This window comes from Marmota monax, unplaced genomic scaffold (assembly GCF_021218885.2).
Source record: "Marmota monax isolate L192 unplaced genomic scaffold, Marmota_monax_Labrador192_F-V1.1 WCK01_AAM20220418_F8-fsc00252, whole genome shotgun sequence".
Taxonomy (NCBI): domain Eukaryota; kingdom Metazoa; phylum Chordata; class Mammalia; order Rodentia; family Sciuridae; genus Marmota; species Marmota monax.
The window spans coordinates 1,142,459-1,162,045 of NW_026692478.1; the positions used below are offsets into that span (position 1 = coordinate 1,142,459).

The 19,587-nt window shown below is 36.2% G+C and overlaps 1 protein-coding gene across 4 annotated transcripts; it reads right to left on the reverse strand.

Annotated features, from left to right (window-relative positions):
* Positions 1-1,738: 1,738 nt before the first annotated feature.
* Golga7 (golgin A7) lies at positions 1,739-18,969 on the reverse strand. Of its 4 annotated transcripts, none has more exons than XM_058578917.1 (6): positions 18,837-18,969; positions 18,380-18,512; positions 13,223-13,375; positions 6,834-6,935; positions 5,806-5,868; positions 1,739-3,138 (listed from the first exon to the last, which is right to left on the reverse strand). In XM_058578917.1, the coding sequence occupies exons 2-5, from the start codon at positions 18,488-18,490 to the stop codon at positions 5,821-5,823; spliced, it is 414 nt and encodes a 137-aa protein (XP_058434900.1). In that variant the 5' UTR covers positions 18,491-18,512; positions 18,837-18,969; the 3' UTR covers positions 1,739-3,138; positions 5,806-5,820. The 4 variants fall into 4 exon arrangements, with proteins under 4 accessions (XP_058434900.1, XP_046299075.1, XP_046299078.1 ...); XM_046443119.2 differs by having other exon boundaries at positions 5,806-5,873; positions 18,837-18,967; XM_046443122.2 differs by lacking the exon at positions 18,837-18,969 and adding an exon at positions 18,750-18,811.
* Between the last annotated feature and the right edge of the window lie 618 nt (positions 18,970-19,587).

The following is a 19,587-nucleotide window of genomic DNA, read 5'->3' on the forward strand; positions in this document are numbered from 1 at the left end:
ATTAAGCTTCTACAAAAGTAGGAAATGTACTAAATAAAAACACTGGTACATAGATGTGGAAAAGTTATGCACATCAATCCTTTAATTGGAAAGAGTTTACACCTATGTTTTCGATCTTTGTATCCCACAGAACCTGAGCTTCTAAGGTTATATTCCTTGCCATTTGATTGCTTCCAAGAGTAAACGCCAAAACATTTTGAATACAAATTATGCTCATTTTCTGGTAATAAACTGGTCTGTGAAAATATGAGGTAGGAGTACATATGAACAAGAACAAGGAAAACATACCTAGCAATAGAGGATTAAGTCCCTGTACTCTCTTTAAAAAAAAAAAAAATGTGAATTTGTCAATTTATGAATTTGAACATTAAAAATTTCACTATCAAGAAAAAAGGGACAGTACACAATTATCACTATCTTTTAAAGTTTAAGCAGTTAAATTATCACTATCATTAGTTCAGATACTATTAATAAAACAAAGTCTGTGGCAAACATCAGTAGTTCCAACTACTTGGCAGGCTGAGGCAGGGGGATTACTTGAGCCAGGTCAGGGTCAGCCTGGAGAAGATAGCAAAATCCTGTTTCTAAAAATAAAAAACAAAACCCCAGAAAATTCCATTAGCATAAATAAACTTGTTTTAACTTGATAATCGTGCTTAACTAAAATCTTTGGTAGTGCCTGATTTACAAAATTAATTCTGCAAGATGGAGGCTTAAAAACTTGATGGGCATTCAATTCCTATAGGACTTCATGGTTTTAGGCAGAATTTCACAGAATGTCACATCTGCATATGGATGGGCTACTTCAGGATAGGAAAACATTTTAAGTAACCATAAACCCTAGGGGTAGCCATATTGACAATAGAAAATTCATTAACCCCTGCCAATGAGAGGTATAAATTTAAAATAATCAGATCCTTTGCGGAGACTCTTGAGTTACCCCAAAAAGGGTTATGAATCTCCTAATGTAATTGTATCCACTCATTTTGGAGCAGCCTGCACTTAGATTGCACTCCTAAAGTATCCTAAGAATCCTAGAAGTTACATAGTCCAGAACCTGCATTTTGGCATTCCTAACAAAGATGTTAATTAGGTGTTTGCTATGCTCTACACATTTCCAAGTTTACACTACTGGACATTAATTGACTACTTGTGTTACTATTTGTTTCACTGGATAGGAAAGAAGTTGAACATTTTATGTAGGAAAATAAGGTCACAAATGAATAGACTAGCTTATAAACTGTTATTCTCTACAAATCTACATCATTAAAAAAAAAACTGGCGTCATCAGATGATCTAAGACAGTAACAATAATTGTGACCATTTTCCTAATGAACCATTCCAGTCTCTTCGTATACTTTTAAAAACTCTTGGGAACTATTCCTTGACTTTTATCAACACTACTGTATCTGCTCTAAAAACATGTAAACAAGTGAAAGGTGTGACCTACTGATATTCATTTATGGTACGTGCAGGGACACTTGTAATTCCAGTGACAGGGGAGCCAAGGTAGGAGGATTGCAAGTTTGAGGCCAGGCTACGCAACTTAGTGGGACCCTGCCTCAAAATAAAAATAGTGTAGCTCATTGGAACAGTGACTCCAGGTTCAATCCCCCTAATCAAAAAACAAAACAAAAAACTAATCTACATTGTAACCAGTGATTCAATCTTTCTGCCAAATTTAATGCCATGTCATTTACCACTTTATCAAATCACACCAAATATGACACAGAGACAATTTGTTTAAGAAAAGTTTTACTAATGTGTTAATATTTCAGCAAAGTTATTGCAATGGGTTTAAAAGGCAGACACACTATAAGAGGCTATAAAGTAACAAAGTTTTATACAATTAAAATATTACACAGACCTATGGGATTTATTGAATAATACCACATCCAGAAAAGAAATTACATCTGAAAGGTTAAATCCAGTATTAGCACCTACAATATCTCTGAAAGTAAATCCTTTAACTGCTTCGTTCTCTCCTAATATATTTCTTAACTTTCTCCCAAAAACAGTGCTCTCAAACCCAGAAAAGAATGAGGAGCATAAGAAACCCAAACACTAGGAACATACAGACAAAAGAAGAGCTAGAAGTACTGATTCAGACTTAAGAGTTTAACTTGGAAGTCACTTAACTTATCTGAAACCAATTATAAGATTTCTGTGCACTGAATACTGTAAGAGGCTGTATGAGGAATCTATAAATCATAAAGTTGCCAGTAGGATAAAAATTAGCAATATACAGTATTATGCCTATCAAATTTTTTTCTCATAAGTTATATTTATAACAAAACTATAATTAAAATATTTACTATACTTGCTTATTACACATTCAGGGACACAGCAGGGACATATGTGTTTGATGGTTTAGCATCCACTTTATTGTGCTTACTTATTTGTGTAATGAACAAGCAACACATACCACATCTTTCCAACATTCAAGGTAATGCAATAATAACATAAAAGGCTCCAAATAAAATAACTGGAAATTGCATTCAATACTGCTTTAATTAGATATAACTGCTATAGTAAAACAAATAACATTATACAGTATTTTTTCAATGAGTTTCGGTTTGAAAACTGAACAACAGAAATCAATCTCAAGATTTGAATCATGGCAAAACTGGCAGTTCTTTGAAATCTGGGAAATGCATCAGCATAACCACAGACACAGTCTATCCCTCACCTGGAAAAAAGCCATTTATTAATTTGGGGGAATAAGACTGAACATTCACTAATATAAACTCCTTGAAGTCTAAAGCCACCTGGAAAATTGGCCCAAGGAATGAATAGATTTCATGGTACTGGTGGCAAGTAAGAAATAAATAAAACTTTGCATTGGGCTGACCAATTGCATATTTTATAATCACTTTGAATAAAAAAATGTGAAATGTTTCATTGTGTTTTCTCAGAAACGAATCAAAAGATTACAGAATCCTACACAATTTAAAGACACAAAGTGGATGCTGAGCGACTAGAGGTCACTCCAGGTGTGGAATTTTAGAAAGTTAGTCCTTGGAGTAAATGGCACCGTGGCTCTGGCAGCAGATACAAAGGAATGATGCTCTGGAGAGGAGGTAGGGACACTCTGTGATCAGCCAGTGGGTAGATGAGGGTCCCAGCTGGATGTGGGATCTATAATCAGAGGAGAAAAATAAAAGTTTTAGACAGGGGTACTAAAAATCACCTCTAACCATCTCTCTAACATCAACTGATATGAACTTATTCTATATGGGCTATATTCCACCAAGCAAGGGTTCCAACTGATAGAATACTGACATCTGTATGACTTGTCTAAATCAGAATGCAGCTTAACAGTCTAGAAATTAAACCTATATAATCAGATCTCTGGCCAATCATGCCATGATCAGCACAGGGTCAGCTGCTGATCACTGAGACAGGGTGCTTGATTGCTATCTACTAGCTGTTTAATCTTTAAGCAACTTCAGTTCTCCGTGCCTCAGTTTCCTCACTTGAAAAACACGGAAAACAATATCCACCTTGGAGAGTTGTGATGATTAATCATTTACAATGGCTGTTTAATTGTAAATTAATTACAATTGATTGATTAATCATGGCTGGCACACAGTGCCAACAAATGTTAGCTATTTTTATTATCACTAATTTGTGATATAATAATCATTAATGTTTTAAAATAAAGACAACACTCTTAATCCAGAGAGAAAACACTTATCAGTGTATCTACTATTAGAGATACATGATATTAAAAAAAATCAAAGAGCAACATGATTTTGTTTAAAGCTCTTCTATAAAATGAAGACCATGGTTGATGTATTCTTTTGTTAAATTTAATTCCCATGTAATACTTCAATATGCAGACAACTTGCACACTTAAGAAAAACTGTAGAACTAAATAAATTATTCTTCTAATTTTCTCTCTAACATCTCAGCCCACACCAGATCCTGGACTAAGAATAGCTCTGTACACTAAACTGTATTGAACAAAAATATTTGCATTCATGAAACTATCCAGAAGTTTCTAATGTAAATCTTCCCCATTTCAAAATTTCACAGTTGTTTGAATATTGATAGATTAGCCTCTGGTGTGTAATTGCTTAAAACCCCGTACCACCTCAGAAAAACATCCTATTAAGCAATAATAGCTGCAAAATGAGTCATGTCAAATGGGTTGTGCCAAGTCAATGCAGCTGCAATTGATAAAACAAACTTATTCAAATAGCACATAACACAAACCACACAGAAAGTTCCTACTTGATTGTTTGAGAAATAACATTTTGAAAAATAACAGTTTAAAAATTGTACACAAGAAAGTCTATGGACAAGTAACATTATGTGTTCCAAAACAAAGCCTTTTTAAAGGAATAAAACATATGGCAGAGGATGTCATCACTTAAATCTCTGGTTTTTCAAGGGTTCAGGTGACACATTAGTGCTCAAAGAAGGCAGCTCTGGAATGTTGGATGATTTGTAGAATTCAATAAACGGAACAGGAGCAGGAAAAAATGAACTTTTAAAATGGCTGTTGAAAAAGGAAAGAGAAGAAAGGGACACACATCTAGAATACTCTGATAAACTCTTTCCTTTCTGTATTTTCCTACTGCTGCAAATACTGCAAAAGAAGCGTGGTGTACAAAACTGGCCTTTTATGGCTAGTCATACTCGGATTCATATTCTAAATACTTGTTCACTATGGGATCTTGATAATTTAATACATTTGGTACCTCAGTTTGCTCATCTGTAAAATGGGGGAAACATTTTACAGGGTTTTGGGGTAATTTAGAAGGACCATTGGTACAATACCTGGTACATAGTGGGTGTGATGTAAGTGGGAACTATTATTGTTGCCTTAGAAAAGAATATGTAGCTGGGCGTGGTGGTGCATGCCTGTCATACCAGCAGCTTGGGAGGCTGAGGCAGAAGGATCAAAGCCAGCCTTAGCAATGGTGAGGCACTAACCAACTCAGTGAGACCCTGTCTCTAAATAAAATACAAAATAGGGCTAGGGAATGTGGCTCAGTGGTCAAGTGCCCCTGAGTTCAATCCCTGGTATGTCCCCCCTCTCCAATGCATTTATTCTGAGTTTGTGCTGCCTGTGAATGAGCAATAAATATCTGCAAGCCAATTAGAAATGTGTAGCAGCAGAATACTTCTGTAGAGAGTGCACATAACTGAAATTGACAATGGTTAACTATTATCTACTGTCCCTTAGAAGGCCAACCAAATGTAGTTATGGGCTCAACATGATTCTGCCTATAAATTCTAATTAGTATTAACTAATTTGTTTCTTACTTATTATAAAGGGCATTATCTGGATATAAAAGAACATTAACATTTTAAACAGGAATCAATTTTACCTACTAGGTCAAGTTTTTTAGGCAGGGCTCTGAAGCCACTTAAATATAATAAAAGAAATATTCAGAATCTTACCACTTCTCTCTGAAATAAATATTTCTTTCCTTATTAAAACCGTTTGTCACATATGCAGGCAAATCTCTGAACTGATTCATATACAAAAAATCCAACACTTAAGTGTTTAGGATAGTTCAAAATGTTAAAACAAAACAAGACAAAGAATCCTTACTCTAAAAACAAAAAAACAAAACTAACCTAGAGACAATATGGGGAAAAAATTAAATTCTATTACTAAATTTATCTTGAATTATTTTAAAAATCAAGTTGCTTGGGTGATCAGCTTAAGCTAATACAATAAATATAACATTATTTAACTGTATAATTCAATGACTTATTTACTATGCAGATAGGAAAAGTCATGTATAAATTTTCAAAAGCTGTATATAAACCATACTACTTCATATTTACCTTTAATTTTATGGTTTATCTTCCACTGCTCATGCCTCTGTCTTCATAAATGGTAATTTCAATCTAAACAGCATGGCTGTTAAGAAAACACACTATAGAATGCAACATACAAAAGGGGACTGACTATGGCAACATGTATATGGTTTGCAGAGATTTGCTACTTTGTTAAACCTGCTTTCTCCACTTTGCTGAAAATTCTAACACTAATGATTTATTTACCAAAAAAAAAAAAAATATGAAAAGAGTGCTTTATTTATAGAATTAGGAAATTCTTAACTGAGAATTCATGGAGGTAATGAATTCAGTGGTTCAAAATTGCCTTGAAATTATATGAAAACCTTTTCTTGAGAGAGGGTTCATGACCCCTAAAAGTTTAAAAATCACTGCTGCAGAGTATAAATAAAACTGCTGAAATTATTATCAGCTGGAAGGCCTAGGATTTTGTGACCTAGGTTTTTTAGGAAATTATTTACTCATTACTTCAGTTATCAAGCTAAATTAGTTTTTGTAATTTTATTTACCAAATTCACTTAGCGATTTTCAAAGCTTACTGCTTCTAAAAATATGCACAGTGTGTCAAAGGTAATGAAATTATACATCTGGCATCTGTAATTGATTTCAACTAGTCAGATGACCCCATGGAACTGCAATTCATTTGGATGACAAGTCTCACCACACATTATGAGTTTATACATTTCAAAGGGGCTTTAGGTTCAGAGTTTCTGCAGCTGAAATGCATTACTCATACAACTCCCATTATTACTCCAAGATGCCCTCAGAACCACCAAGAAAGATGGTAACCAGAATACTAAACAATCCAGAGACCTGTACAATGCAAAAGACATGCTTTTAGAAAAAATGCTGGAGACAGCATGCTTACAGCAGATATGCAATTCACATAGAAACTTCCTAAGGCAAATACAAAAGATAGGAATTAAACTGTCTCTGGCCAACACACAATGGTCCCATCAATTTTTTTTTTTTTTTTAAATATTTAGACCTTATGATGTGGACTAAAAAAAAGATACAACTCGAAGTCCTCTCTCAATAGGGTCTGTCAGGAGGAGACCTTGGGGAGCATATATCTTCTCATTCTGTTCTTGAATATACTTGGAGACTTTCTTCAGAACCTGGCAGAAAGAGACACCGCAGCTTTTTACAAATTTCAGCAGATTTGCCTTGTAGCATAAGCTAGATCTCAAAATATTCAGACAGTGGAATTAGTTTACAAGGGAAGTCAAATGGATATTGTAAGGCAGAATACAGAGCTCTGATTAATCGGCTCACATCAGTTGCATTCAATTTATAGCACAGGATGATAAGACTGTTCAAGTCAAAAGTATCTTCCATGCAGTGTAAATGCAAATGTATACAAAAGCACGATGAGAACCAATTTCCTTCCTTCTTACCTCCCTGTCACCTCAATCATGGATATACAGAAATAAGCTGACAATTACATACGCAATGGCTTGTTATGCTTCTCTCATTACTCAGTGTCAGGTAATGCGACCTTTTCTAAAATCAAGGACAGTTCCTGGCCTTCTCTTTCAACATTTCCAAATGTTTTCCTCTCTTTGTGCATTTTCGTAATGGTACAAAGTTGGCTTATAACTAAAGGGAACCCAGTCATTTTAGAAAAGGAAAGTTTATTTCCTTTTAGAGCATGCAGACATTAGCTGTCATGGAGTTTCTGATTGTGACAGCCGTGCATTTCCATGTTTGCATGTAGTGTTATTCTGCAGTTTACTCTTGTTTCCCAGGCAGGAACCTCAATTTATAAGTTTAGTATTAAGCTTGTAAAAGTCAAGGCAAATACAGACAAAAACCAGATAGAATAAAAAGGAACTTCTGGAATAGCCACATCTCTAGCTTTAGTAATGGCAATTCTGAGACAGATAAGCTAGAAGAAAATAAATCTTAATAGCTTTATCCAAAATCAAAGAATTACATGTTTTATTTCAGGCTCAAAGTTATTCATAACCCTTTTCTGGCTCTAATGTTCAAAGGGACTTTGATTCAGCTCTTTAAATTACTATATATTTTCTTAAATTCACACTATCAGTAAATGATAAAGTCAGAAACGTGACTGCAGCACAAAGGGAAAAAGAACTATATAAAGATAAAGTTTAAAGTTAAGCAATATTTTAAGGATGGGGGTATGTGTATCAGGCCAAACTAACAAATTCAGATGTTATAATTTAGATGCTGTGGTATAAATTTATTTAGAATTTAAAATTATACGGTTGTACAAAGAATTTCCTTACTGAAGAAAGATGTAGTTTTTTCAAGTTATATCTTTGTGGACAGTACAATCTCAAGTTTTCTCTTTTAAAAAAGTATAGAATTATTGACAGAGCAGTCTGCATTATTCTTTAATTAAAAATACTATTTCTAAAGAAAGATTTTTTCACTTAATTACCTGAAGCAATGCATATATCACTACCATTTTCAGCTTTCAAAGAATCTGAGCTGTGCTTGGTCATTATGAGACCCCCCCCCCCCCCAAAAAAGAAGGCAAGCTTCAGGTACTATCTGTGTATCAGAGTTGTCAATCATCCTAAAATAATGAACAGAAGGAAGTATCCCATAAAGGTGTCCAACTCAGGACTCTTAATCTTCTCTTCAATTTCCTTCTGAGCTCAAATGCCAGAATCAGAAACTAGAGACTCAGTCTCTCTTTGCCTCTGTCCATTAATACTGGAGGGGACACTCAGAAAAAGGTTTGCATGGCTGGTTTTGAAGAAAGGATTCCTTCAGAACAGCTTTCCTTTTCTTTTAGGGTTACAGGTTACTAGTAAGGAAATAGCATTCCTTTATTTAATTCAAGCATAACTTTGTTGGGCAAGATTTTTATTTAAACTCTAGTAACATAGTAACATTCATGTGCATATAGGTTCAGTTCAGAAAGAAAACAATTACTCTTCTTTTTGTATAAACTCCAAATCCTTTTATGCTACTTTGGTGAAGGCAATTCTGTCCCAAACAAGATGCTTTTAAACTTTTAAGGCCCCTTAGAAACAGAAAATTAATAATATTGGCAGCACAAAGCACAATTCTCACCCCAAGAAACCTTACATTGACATGTTATTATTTTGGTAAATCAATGTCAAAATAAACCATAATATTTAAAAAAATTATCTATTATTCTCAGACCTTTGACACGATTTGTATATTTACAAAATGAAACATGGTCAAACCTCTGGAAGGTTTCCCTAGAAATATTAAACTGAAGATGGTCCAATAGACCTTCAAGAAAAAACAGCCTGAGTGAGGCTTGGTGTGAGCATATACAGAAAATACCCAAGTGTCTGTCTTTCTAACTAATCTTTTTAGATTTCAGTACACAGTAAAAAGAGATGCTTTCTAGTTGATAAACAAGGCAGACAGTTACTGAGAGGAGAACCTTCCACAAGCTCATTTGTTCCCTAATTATCATGGATAGCAACAATAGAGAAACAACACTGAAGTCTTTATCTTCATTTTAAATCAATAAATGGCATAATATGGGAAACAAAATGCATGAATTGTTCTAGCAAGTTTTAAAAAGCCTATTTACAAATTCAAAAAATTTAACCCACATGACAAAAGTGTAAGCATCATTATATTTGCCTAACTTTAGACTAGAAACTTGAGTATTTAAAACAAAAGACACTGATGACTCAACCCTGTCTTTCATAAATAAAATCACAGAAATTCCTAGGGGACAGTCTGGGAAGGGAGAGGATGATTATTCTTACTTTTTCTCTTTTTTTAAAGATTATTAAAGACAAAAAGACATATTTTATAAGTTTTCTTTAAAAAGTTTAGGTATGCAGCTGGCAGTGGTAGCATATGTTTGTTACCCCAACAATTTAGGAGACTGAGGTAGGAGGACCACAAGTTCCAGTCCAGATTTGGCAATTTAGAACCTGTCTCAAAATAAAAAAGGGGCTGAGGATGAACTCCAGTAGTAAAGCACTCCTATGTTCAATCTCCAGTATTGCCTCCCACCTGCCCAAACAAACAAACAGACCCAAAAAACCAGAAAAGAAAAACAAAGTATAGGTACATGCTGGGGGTGTAGCTTAGTGGTAAAGCACTAGCCTAGTGAGGCCCTGAGTTCCACCATCAGCTCCCCTCATCAAAAGATAAAAGTACAGGTACACTATATTATAATCATTAGTTACTAACTTTGCAAGATCTGGTTATTTGTATCTAATTCCTAGGAAAAAATATCATTTATTTGAAAAGTTTGATCATGCCTTAAGTCTTGGTTTCTTGATTAATTTTATTTGGTTTTGACTTGCTTTATAAAAAGAAATCTTGATTAGGGCTGGGGTTGTGGCTCGATGGGAGAGTGCTTGCCTAGCATGTGTAAGGCACTGGGTTTGATCCTCAGCACCACATAAAATAAATAAATAAAGCAAAAGTATCGGGTCCATCTTTAACTAAAAAAAAAAAAAAAAAGGTCTTGATTAGATCTATAAACTAGTACTTCATATATTGTCTGTAAATCTAAGTTAAAACATACTGGGATCAGTTTCCATTTATATTTGATATTGAGAAGAATCATCTTTTAACATTATCAAATGGATTTTAATTGAGAGCTAAGTATTTTAGCATCCAAACTAGCAGATGGCTAAACAGTATTATTTATGCTTAGAGTAAAAACACATTTGTGAGTTCACAAATATCCCATCAAACTTATATAGACATGAACTTCATTTTAAAACTGATCTCAAGAAAACACCGCTTACTAAGTATTTCCTGAATGTGAGGCAACATATAATTCCAACATACAATTTACAGTTGAGAGAACTCGGAAAGATGAATGTGTTCAAGATCCCTTTAACTAGTATGACTTGGCTGGCACCCAATTATTAATTTCTTTCCACAACTGATGTCAGCAGGAAGTATCTAATATCTATTTCAGCAAATATACATGAACAAATTAATTAAAATTTTATAAACAAATTAATTAAATTTGTTAATTAAAATTTTATAAACAAATTTAAATGGTGTAGAGAAATAGTCTTAATATGCCACTAAACACAAAACACCCAAGAGGATGTATTTCTATCTTAATTGGCAATATCATGTACTTCTCTTTAAATGACCATTCTAGAATGACAAAATTTTTTTCCCCTTATGCACTGAGGATTGAACCCAGGACTGCTCTACCACTGAGCTATATCCTGAGTCCTTTTTATTTTGAGACAGGGTCTCACTAAGTTGCCCAGGCTGACCTTGAACTTGCGATCCTCCTGCCTCCCATCTCCAAAACTGCTGGGATTACAAGCATGCATCACCATGCTAGCTGGATGACCATATTTTTTATCCATTTGTGTTTAGCACACCTTCCTCTCTTATATGGAGCTCTTCTCTGAGGGTCTTGGTTCTACTATTAACATATCCCTTGAGGTGATCACTCCCTTTCATCTACACTATTGTGTGTAGTACTTCTGTGTGGACTTCTGTGGAGCTTCCTAAACTTTTTCCCAGAGCGAAAAGATCTCTTTGAAATGAAAATCTGACCATATTACTCTCTTGTTTAAAACTTCCAAGTAACTTCTGGATGCACCACAAATAAAAGCTATACTTCTTTACAAGAACAACATACTCTTGTGTGATGCCACTTCTGTGTACCTTTCCAAATCCATCTGAGGCATTCTCTGAACCCTCTTCTTGTGCCATACTATCTTCTTTCAGTTCCTGGAACATATTAAGCTCCCTGGGCCTTTGCATATACTCATCTCTCTGCCAGAATGGTATCAGGATTTTCATCCTTCAGAGAGCAGCTTAAATGTCATCACCTTGAGGTCTTTTCTGACCATAAATAGGTTCCTATTATATCATAGGTCAGTTTATTTCCTTCAAGGCACTTATTCATTTTATAATTTTGTTAGTTTTACTTCTTTACTTGTTAGTATCAGTTTGTTACCATGAAGTTATCAACTCCACAAGGTCAGCAATCATGTTTGTCTTGTTCAATTATTTCCCTGGTATCTTGCTTAGCACGTTACTTAACACACAGTAGACTTTCAACAGATATTTATTGAATGAATGAATCCCCTGACCTTTCATTCACCAAATTAAATTATTAAAGAAGAGATACAAAACAAAACAAAACAGATTGCAAGCTGATACTAATCCTGGGTAACTTTAAAAACAGGAATAAATGTTAGCTGCTTCTGAATGTGATATGCAGGATACAAGCTGCTAACTTAGGTATTTAAATATACCTTTTATATAAGATAGGATTGTAGTTAAGACTAAGAGAGTACAGTGTTAGGCATTAAGAGGGATATTTATTGGTGAAGGTATTATTTGACCTCAACAATAATACATAGTTGAAGGGCAGATAAGACGTGAACATAAATCATTATATTCCAAGTAAAGCACACGTCACCTAGAATAGAAATCAAATGGTGTAGGAATACAGAGGAAAAGAAAAAAATTCAGATTAGAAGAGTAAGGAGAAGTTTGATGAAGTGGGAAATAAGGAATGAGTGGTATCTGAATACGGGAAGAATGTCATTCTAGATGGATGAAAACTATGGAAAGTTTTCATCCATCAAAAAAAAGTCACTTTTGTGACTGATGAGCATCAAGTTTAGATGATGAAGAAAGTGAAAGGGGTAGAAGACACAGGTGGTGTGGTAAGCTGGAGGTCAGCTCAAGGGGTGCTTGAACCTGACCCAGTAGCAGTAACTGGGAAGTTAGAAAAGATCTCTTACTTAGCAGCAGTGGTAGGAAGTAAGGCTGTTTTATAAAGACAGTAGCAGATAGGCTGGAAAAGTAAAAGAAGGGAAGAAATCAGATGGGTCAGGAGACTAATTCAATACAAGATAATAGGGGCACAAATTAGTATAAAGACAGATGAAGTGAATTAATAAACAGGAAAATGAAAGACATTTTGGTCTTTGACAACTAATTATTTTTCTCTTTTTCATCTCTTATACCTAAAAATGGTAGTGAAAAGACAGTGGTACTATTGAACAAAATAAAGAGATCGGAGTTTTGACTTTTGGACACCTAAAGTTGAGAAGCCAGCAACTCTGGATTCAGCAGTTATTTGGTAAGAAAAGACAAGAACTCAGGTGGCAGGATAAAACTGAAGACAGAAATCTGGGGAAATAAAGCAAAATGATCCTCAAAAAGATGGGACAGAATGAGAATATATAGATTCTCCACATTCATCTTAAAAGAATCAACTGTCATGTTGATTCCCAGTGGACACACCAATTCTGCTCTGTTTCTGAAACACTCAGGACTCATTCCTATATGCTCTGGATAAAGGAGCAACATTATAACTTGAATTATCACCTAGATGCCCCTATTAACTTTATGGCAATTTTCACTATGGAAACACAAATGTATAATAAATGTACTTTCTTTACGATTTCAAGAGATTTAGAGACAACAAATGTGGCTTTACCTTCTCATAATGAGTTTCCATACATAAGAAAATGGTATATGCTGTTAAACAAGCCAAACAGCCTTCAAGATACGATTGGCCCCCAAGCTTCTCTGCTTCTGCATAAAGGTTATTTAGAGTTCGAACTGTCTCTTCAAACTGCTGCCTATCAATCTGTAGGGAAGAAAGAATTTAAAAGTAAGTTTTGGAAAAAAACCCAGCAACTCATTAATGCTTTCTATGACTCATTTATATTGATATTTTGCAATTTTAAAGTCAGCAAATACTCATCATTATACAAAATACATGTATGAAGATGTGAATTTGGTGTCAACATACCTTATATATAATCAGAGATATGATAAATTATTGTATAATGATGTATTAAGAATTGTAATGCAAAAAAAATAAATAAAGTCAGCAAATAATTTTTTTGGTGATTCGATCTGGATTGTTACTGAAACCGATTGGGGACTGTTTAATTTTATCCTTCTTATGAACACTGGATGTCTTCAGGCTAGTAGTTCTTTATTCTTTATAACAAATTTCAAATAACTAAATTACATAATCTATTCTTTTCTTCATTCACTTGTATTCACATTGATTGAGCACCTCCTTTCAGATCCTATGACCAGCCTTAGAGAAAGATGAATAAGACACTGTTTCATTTCTCAAGAGTTTAGTTCTGTAAAACATAAAAACTCCATAAACTAGACATCATAGTAAAGGCATACACAAGGCACAGTGGGGTCATAAAAGGAAGAAGTTCCCTTTATTTGGGAAGTAATCTTAAATTGAGTATCTAAACATTAGAAATTACTAGGAAAATGAAAGGTTATTTTAAGTAGGGTGATTAAAAGCTACAAAGTTCTATATTCTGCTTTCCCTGTCTGCCATCTTTTAAAGTAACTATTTTATTACTAAAAGCTCACAATGGAACAAAATAACAACTTTTCACACCAAGTCACTCCTATTACCTCTTTCTATTCAATGACACTGTTGCTATAAGTTTACACTAATAGTCATGCCCTGTGATGTTTCACTCAATGAGACCACATATGTGACAGTGGCCACATAGATTATATCAGCCAGCAATGTGGCAGCCCTTAGTGTGTGTGACTACACTCCATGATGATCAAAAGGGAGGACATCACCTAATGATGCATTTACGTGTTCTTGTTCATGTTGTTATTGTTAAATGGCACACAACTGTACCACTCTAACATCTACTTTTTCACTCTATCTGCTTTTACTTTATTCTTCCAATATCACTTTACTTTCTTCTTCTAATAGTGCTTTATAGAATTTGAATCTCAATACTTGACCCTAGGACTTTTAAGACCCATTGTAAGAGTATTTTATCTAATACTGTCATTCTTGGTAACAAATTACAATTTACCTGTCTTCACTTTAGGCCTTCTCTCACATAATGCCTCCATAATTCATAAAACTTATAATTACTTACTTATGAATCCCCTTTTATGAAGTTTTCCTTTCAATTGAAACAGATTCAGAAAGATATCAAAGAACCTCAAAGTATGTACGAGACAAAATAATCCCAGTAACAATTTTTGATCTGCTTACAATGTTATGATTTGGTAAATTCCTTTGAATTATTTCTCCATATACATTATAATTCAAAATCATGGGATCTAGCCTTATTTCTTTCAGGTTTGCATTCTTGAGATTTCATGCTTTACATGTTGGGGGCAAAATCATAGGCCAGGGAGGAAAAACAAATAAGCAAAAAAACCAAAGTGAAAACTGTTTTAGAAAAAGATTAACAGAAGAAGAAAAAAAAGTTTTTGATGGGTTTATGGTGTGGTTCTGTGGTAGAGCACATGCTCAGCATTTGCGAGGCCCTGGTTTCAATCTCTAATACACAAAAAAAACTTTTGAAAGTTTATTTTTAAAAAGCACAAAAGGCAACCGTAAAGGCATACAACATAACGGTAGTTTACTACATCATGTTTAGCTTGACAGGATGCATATGACAGTGGTCCCATGTTGTTATAATTGAGCTGAAAATTTACTATCACCTAGTGACACACACAAAGTAGTAGGGGAATACATCCTTCACGTCTGTGGTAGTACTGGTGTCAACAACCAACCATGTTGCCAGTCATAGAGAAAGTAGTTATGTATTCAATTATGAATAGTACATAAAACTCCCCATGATGATAATAAGTGAATATGTTACTGGTTTATGTATATTCTGTGCTATTCTTTATTCCTACTTATAAGTTTACTATAAAACAATATGTCAGCAGCAGCCTCATACATTTCAGATTTGTGTAAGTTTATTCTATGATGTTTGTACAACAAAAAAGTTGCCCAATGATGTATTTGTCAGAATGTATCCTTATTGTTAAGTGACACAACTGTCCTTAAAATGCAAGAGCTCAAAATAACAAATTAAGGCATTTTTTCCCTACTACCTTTAGGCCCTAAGAAGACAGCTCTCTGTACTCCTGTCACTCTCTGAACACTGATACAGGAATTAAAATTTGGAGATTATATATAAAGTTGAAGCAAAATACAAATTTGGACCATTAGACACTGAAACCCAGAATGGAAATGGAAATCAGACTCTTTCCCAGAATTTTTTTGTTCTTATTGAATTGCATGGTGCTAAAGCTTAGAGTGATCACAAATCCAAGGTGGCAAATCAAAGGTAATCTCTACACACCAAATGTAGACATATTTTAAAAGGTATGCAGGGGAATTACAGCCACAATTATAGTCCACTCATTTTTCTTCTACCCAGACTAACGGTGACTAAGATATCTCTGCATTTTGGCTGAAATGAGACTAAAGCTTCCTTTAAAGAACTATCTGGCATAAAGTTGTTATTTTGTTGAAATATTGTACCTATACTTAATCCAAATTTGAGTAGACTATGCTTTAGTATATTTATATTTGCAAATTTCCAGGAAAAAACAAAACAAAACTGTCTAGAAACAAAGCACTTAAGCGTCAAAAGCATTCTAACAAGTGGTGGAGAAGTAGTCTTGTTAACGGAACTTATCTAAACTCTCAAATTAAAGTACACAAATGTGTGCTTTTTAAAAAATGCATAGAAGTAACACAAAACATTTGTATGTTAGTTTCTTCTTCTATTAAATTGCCTAGTGGGATATTCTCACATAAGGAAAATCAGACCCAGTGGCAGAGCAATCAGTGACATTTCTAGGGTAGTAGAGAAACATAGAGAGAAACCTTTCAGTTTCCCATCAAAGTGAGGAAGATTTAAACCTGTAATTTAAATTTAATCTTGGCATAGGAAAAAAAAACTAAAGCTTTCCTAAGTGGTTGAAAATATAAGGTAGTATTTTAACCCAAACATTTAAAAAGACAAAAAAAAAAAAAAATTAAAAAGGACAACTGAATAGCAACATATAATATTCCAAACAGTATTTAGTACCACAAGCCTGTTCTGGGCTATATGAAGTCAAAGAAGTAAAATAACTCCAGAATTTAGCAACACAATTTCCTGTAATAATCAGTTGAAGTATTATGATTACATTTTGCTTCTGTACTCCACTATAAAAAAAGGCTCTACCATATTCAGTGGAAGGCTTCTGCATAAATGTATTTGTCTCAACTATGAGCTGGAAGTTTGACTTTTAAACATACAAAGGAATCCTGCAATATGCAAATGTGTACAGAAAAAAGTTTACATTGCTTTGAATGTATTTAAATTATGTAAGTCATAGTTTCTAAAAGAAGCTTAAAAATATTTGATCCATTTTATGTCAGTATTTACATGTAGAACATGTTAACTGTAAAGTACTTTAAAAATCTAGTACTAAACTTGCTCAACTTCTACCTCTTCAAACTACTGTTGAAATGTCCACTTACTGTCATGCCAAGTTAACTCAACACCGACAACAAAATGTAGCATTTGAATAGCATTTCACAAACAAGCGAAACTACAAACCATCTTTTTAAGGCATGCTTGATATATTTAATTTACTGTTAAATAAGCATCTTTGGGTCCCTAACCTACTGGTAGTTATAAATCAAGCTGAAGGAAACTATAAATGATCATTGTTATAAATGATCATGTCAATCAGGTAGAGCAACACACCTTGGTCAAAAAATCTGATTATTTTTGATGTTTGGGATTTGAACCCAGGGCCTCAGGAGTGCTGAGAATATGCTCTAGCACTAAGCTACAATCCTAGCCTGCAAGTTTGCTTTAAATGGCTGCTGTAGGTCTCTCTCTAGTAAGCACTTACCTCACCCTCTTAGTCTATGACCAGCATTTCCAATCCTCACACCCACATCATACCTAATTACCTCTCAGTCCCTCTCCCTGGATACCATAGAGGAAAGAACCACAAAACTTGCTCCCAGCTAACCAGAAACTGACCTGAATAGGAAACAGAGCTGGAGACTAAAAGAACTGTCCTTTGGTTGGGTGAACACATGGGAGTACAAGAAAACACACACCTTCACCCACTCCATTTAACTTTTTCAGAAAGATAAAATTGAGGGAATGGGTAAATCTGAAGGAAGATGAAACAAATCTCATTCTTTCATTTTTGTCTTATATGCTGATGAAAATTTTGATATGCAAGCCAAACAGGTAGCTACCAGTGATCATAACTGGGAGCGACGAGCTTAAGGCCCTGTTCTGAAATATTTTCCTGTCCAAGCCCATGTCATGCTCTACGTTTTTCAGGTTCCAAGAAGGCCTGTCTGCCTTGCCTGGCACAACACTTAACAAACCTTTTTAGCTGAGCAGTTTGACCAGCACAGTGACCACAAATGCCAGTCATGAGGAAGATGATGCTTTCTTTGCGAGGAAAGGTAGGAGGATATAGCTCACAACCAGCTGAGTGAGATGACTGATCATCACTCTTGTCAATAACCAGGAGGTGGGGATGACTGACAGAAGGGTACAACGACTGGTGGATACAGACTTCCCACACTGGGCATCATAAAGTTCTATAAGATCATCACACCTAGGGGCTTGGTCTTATTTTTCCTTCTCCAAACATCAGATCTTGCTGCCTTCAAATATCTTTAGCCACGGCCCCCTTCTGGGTCTGCCTCTCCCCCAGAACCGAGAGACAGACCGGATATCTTGCCCATTCTCCCTCTCTGCTCCGAATCTCGTGCCGTGATACCCTCCCTCGCCCCAGAGCAAGTGCAGGGAGATACGATGCGTACCCGGTTCTCCAGCTCCGCGGGGAACTTGGTCTGGAACTGGCAGCGTGTACCACTGCTGTAGTCTCGTTGAATGAATACCTTCCCGGACACCGGCGCCTGCTGCGGCCTCATGGCGAGGACAGGACCGGCCGCGCTGCGAGTTCGGGGAGTGGGGGAGGGGGCACCATGGGTCAGATGCCCGGCCTGGACCCGGGACTCTGGCCCGCCTGCCCTTAGGACCCACCCACCACCCAAAGAAGCCCAAGGCCTCCCCCTCTCCGCTCCCCTTCACCCATGCTGTCGCAGCGGGCTTTCAGCTACCGCCCCTGCCCAAGCCCAGAGCCCCCCACATCCCGGTTAGGCCCGGGAATCACCAACCCGCCTCTCCTGCCCTCCAGCTGCTGTCGCGCCGCCTTCGCCGTCACTTACGTTCTGACGCAAAAACCTCCTTTCCCCGCCCCTCAGTTCGGCCTCCTACCTTAAGTCTTTGACTCCTCCGGTCGTAAAGCGACCCTGTCGAGGCTGCGCGCTGCGGTGCCGGGTGGAAGAAGGAGCGCCGGGGGCGGGACCATGCCGACCCCGCCTCCTGCTAAGGAGGGCGGAGTCCTTCCGGAAGGAAAGGGCTACAGAACTGGGCGAAGCGGGCGGGGCAGCTGTGGAGACTGAAGCCCACAGCCGAGGCTGGGGTTTGAGACTCGGAATTTCCCATTGTGTCATTTCCCCGTTGGTTGTGGCGAGGTGATTTCTGATCACTGATTGTAAGTGCGTTATTTTCATTCTTGATTGGACATCGCAGCTTCCGCGTGGGTTACGTCACCCAGTTTAAACACAAAAACCAAACAAAACATCCTCCCTCAAATGCAAAACAAACTGCTCACACATATTAGAAACAGAAATCAGACTACTGGGAGTGCATTTGACTCCCCGATAAATTCCTGAAACAAGAGTTCGAGGGAGGACAAAGAATCTGCCTGAGCTACATTCTCAAACATCCATCTTCCAGCTCTTCCCTGGGGTGTTGTCTTTCTTAACCCCAAAGATTTGCATCCAGTACCACAGCCTACACCCCTCACGTGACCTCAGCAGACAAGCAGTTCTGGGCCCATGGCCCTGCCCTCACTTATCATCTCTTTGCAAGGCCTCCAGAGAAACCCCACTTACCCTTGTCTGGTGCTTCTTGGCTAGTAATGTTGTTAACTCCACTATCTGATCCTCTTTTTTACATATTA

Bases quoted from the DNA above. Each gene is read 5' to 3' on its own strand.
- Golga7 (XM_058578917.1), bottom strand. From the start codon at position 18,490: ATGAGGCCGCAGCAGGCGCCGGTGTCCGGGAAGGTATTCATTCAACGA. The intron at 13,376-18,379 runs GTACGCATCGTA...TCTTCCCTACAG, and splicing joins CCGCGGAGCTGGAGAACCGG to ATTGATAGGCAGCAGTTTGA. The intron at 6,936-13,222 runs GTAAAGCCACAT...TCTTTCTGCCAG, and splicing joins TGGAAACTCATTATGAGAAG to GTTCTGAAGAAAGTCTCCAA.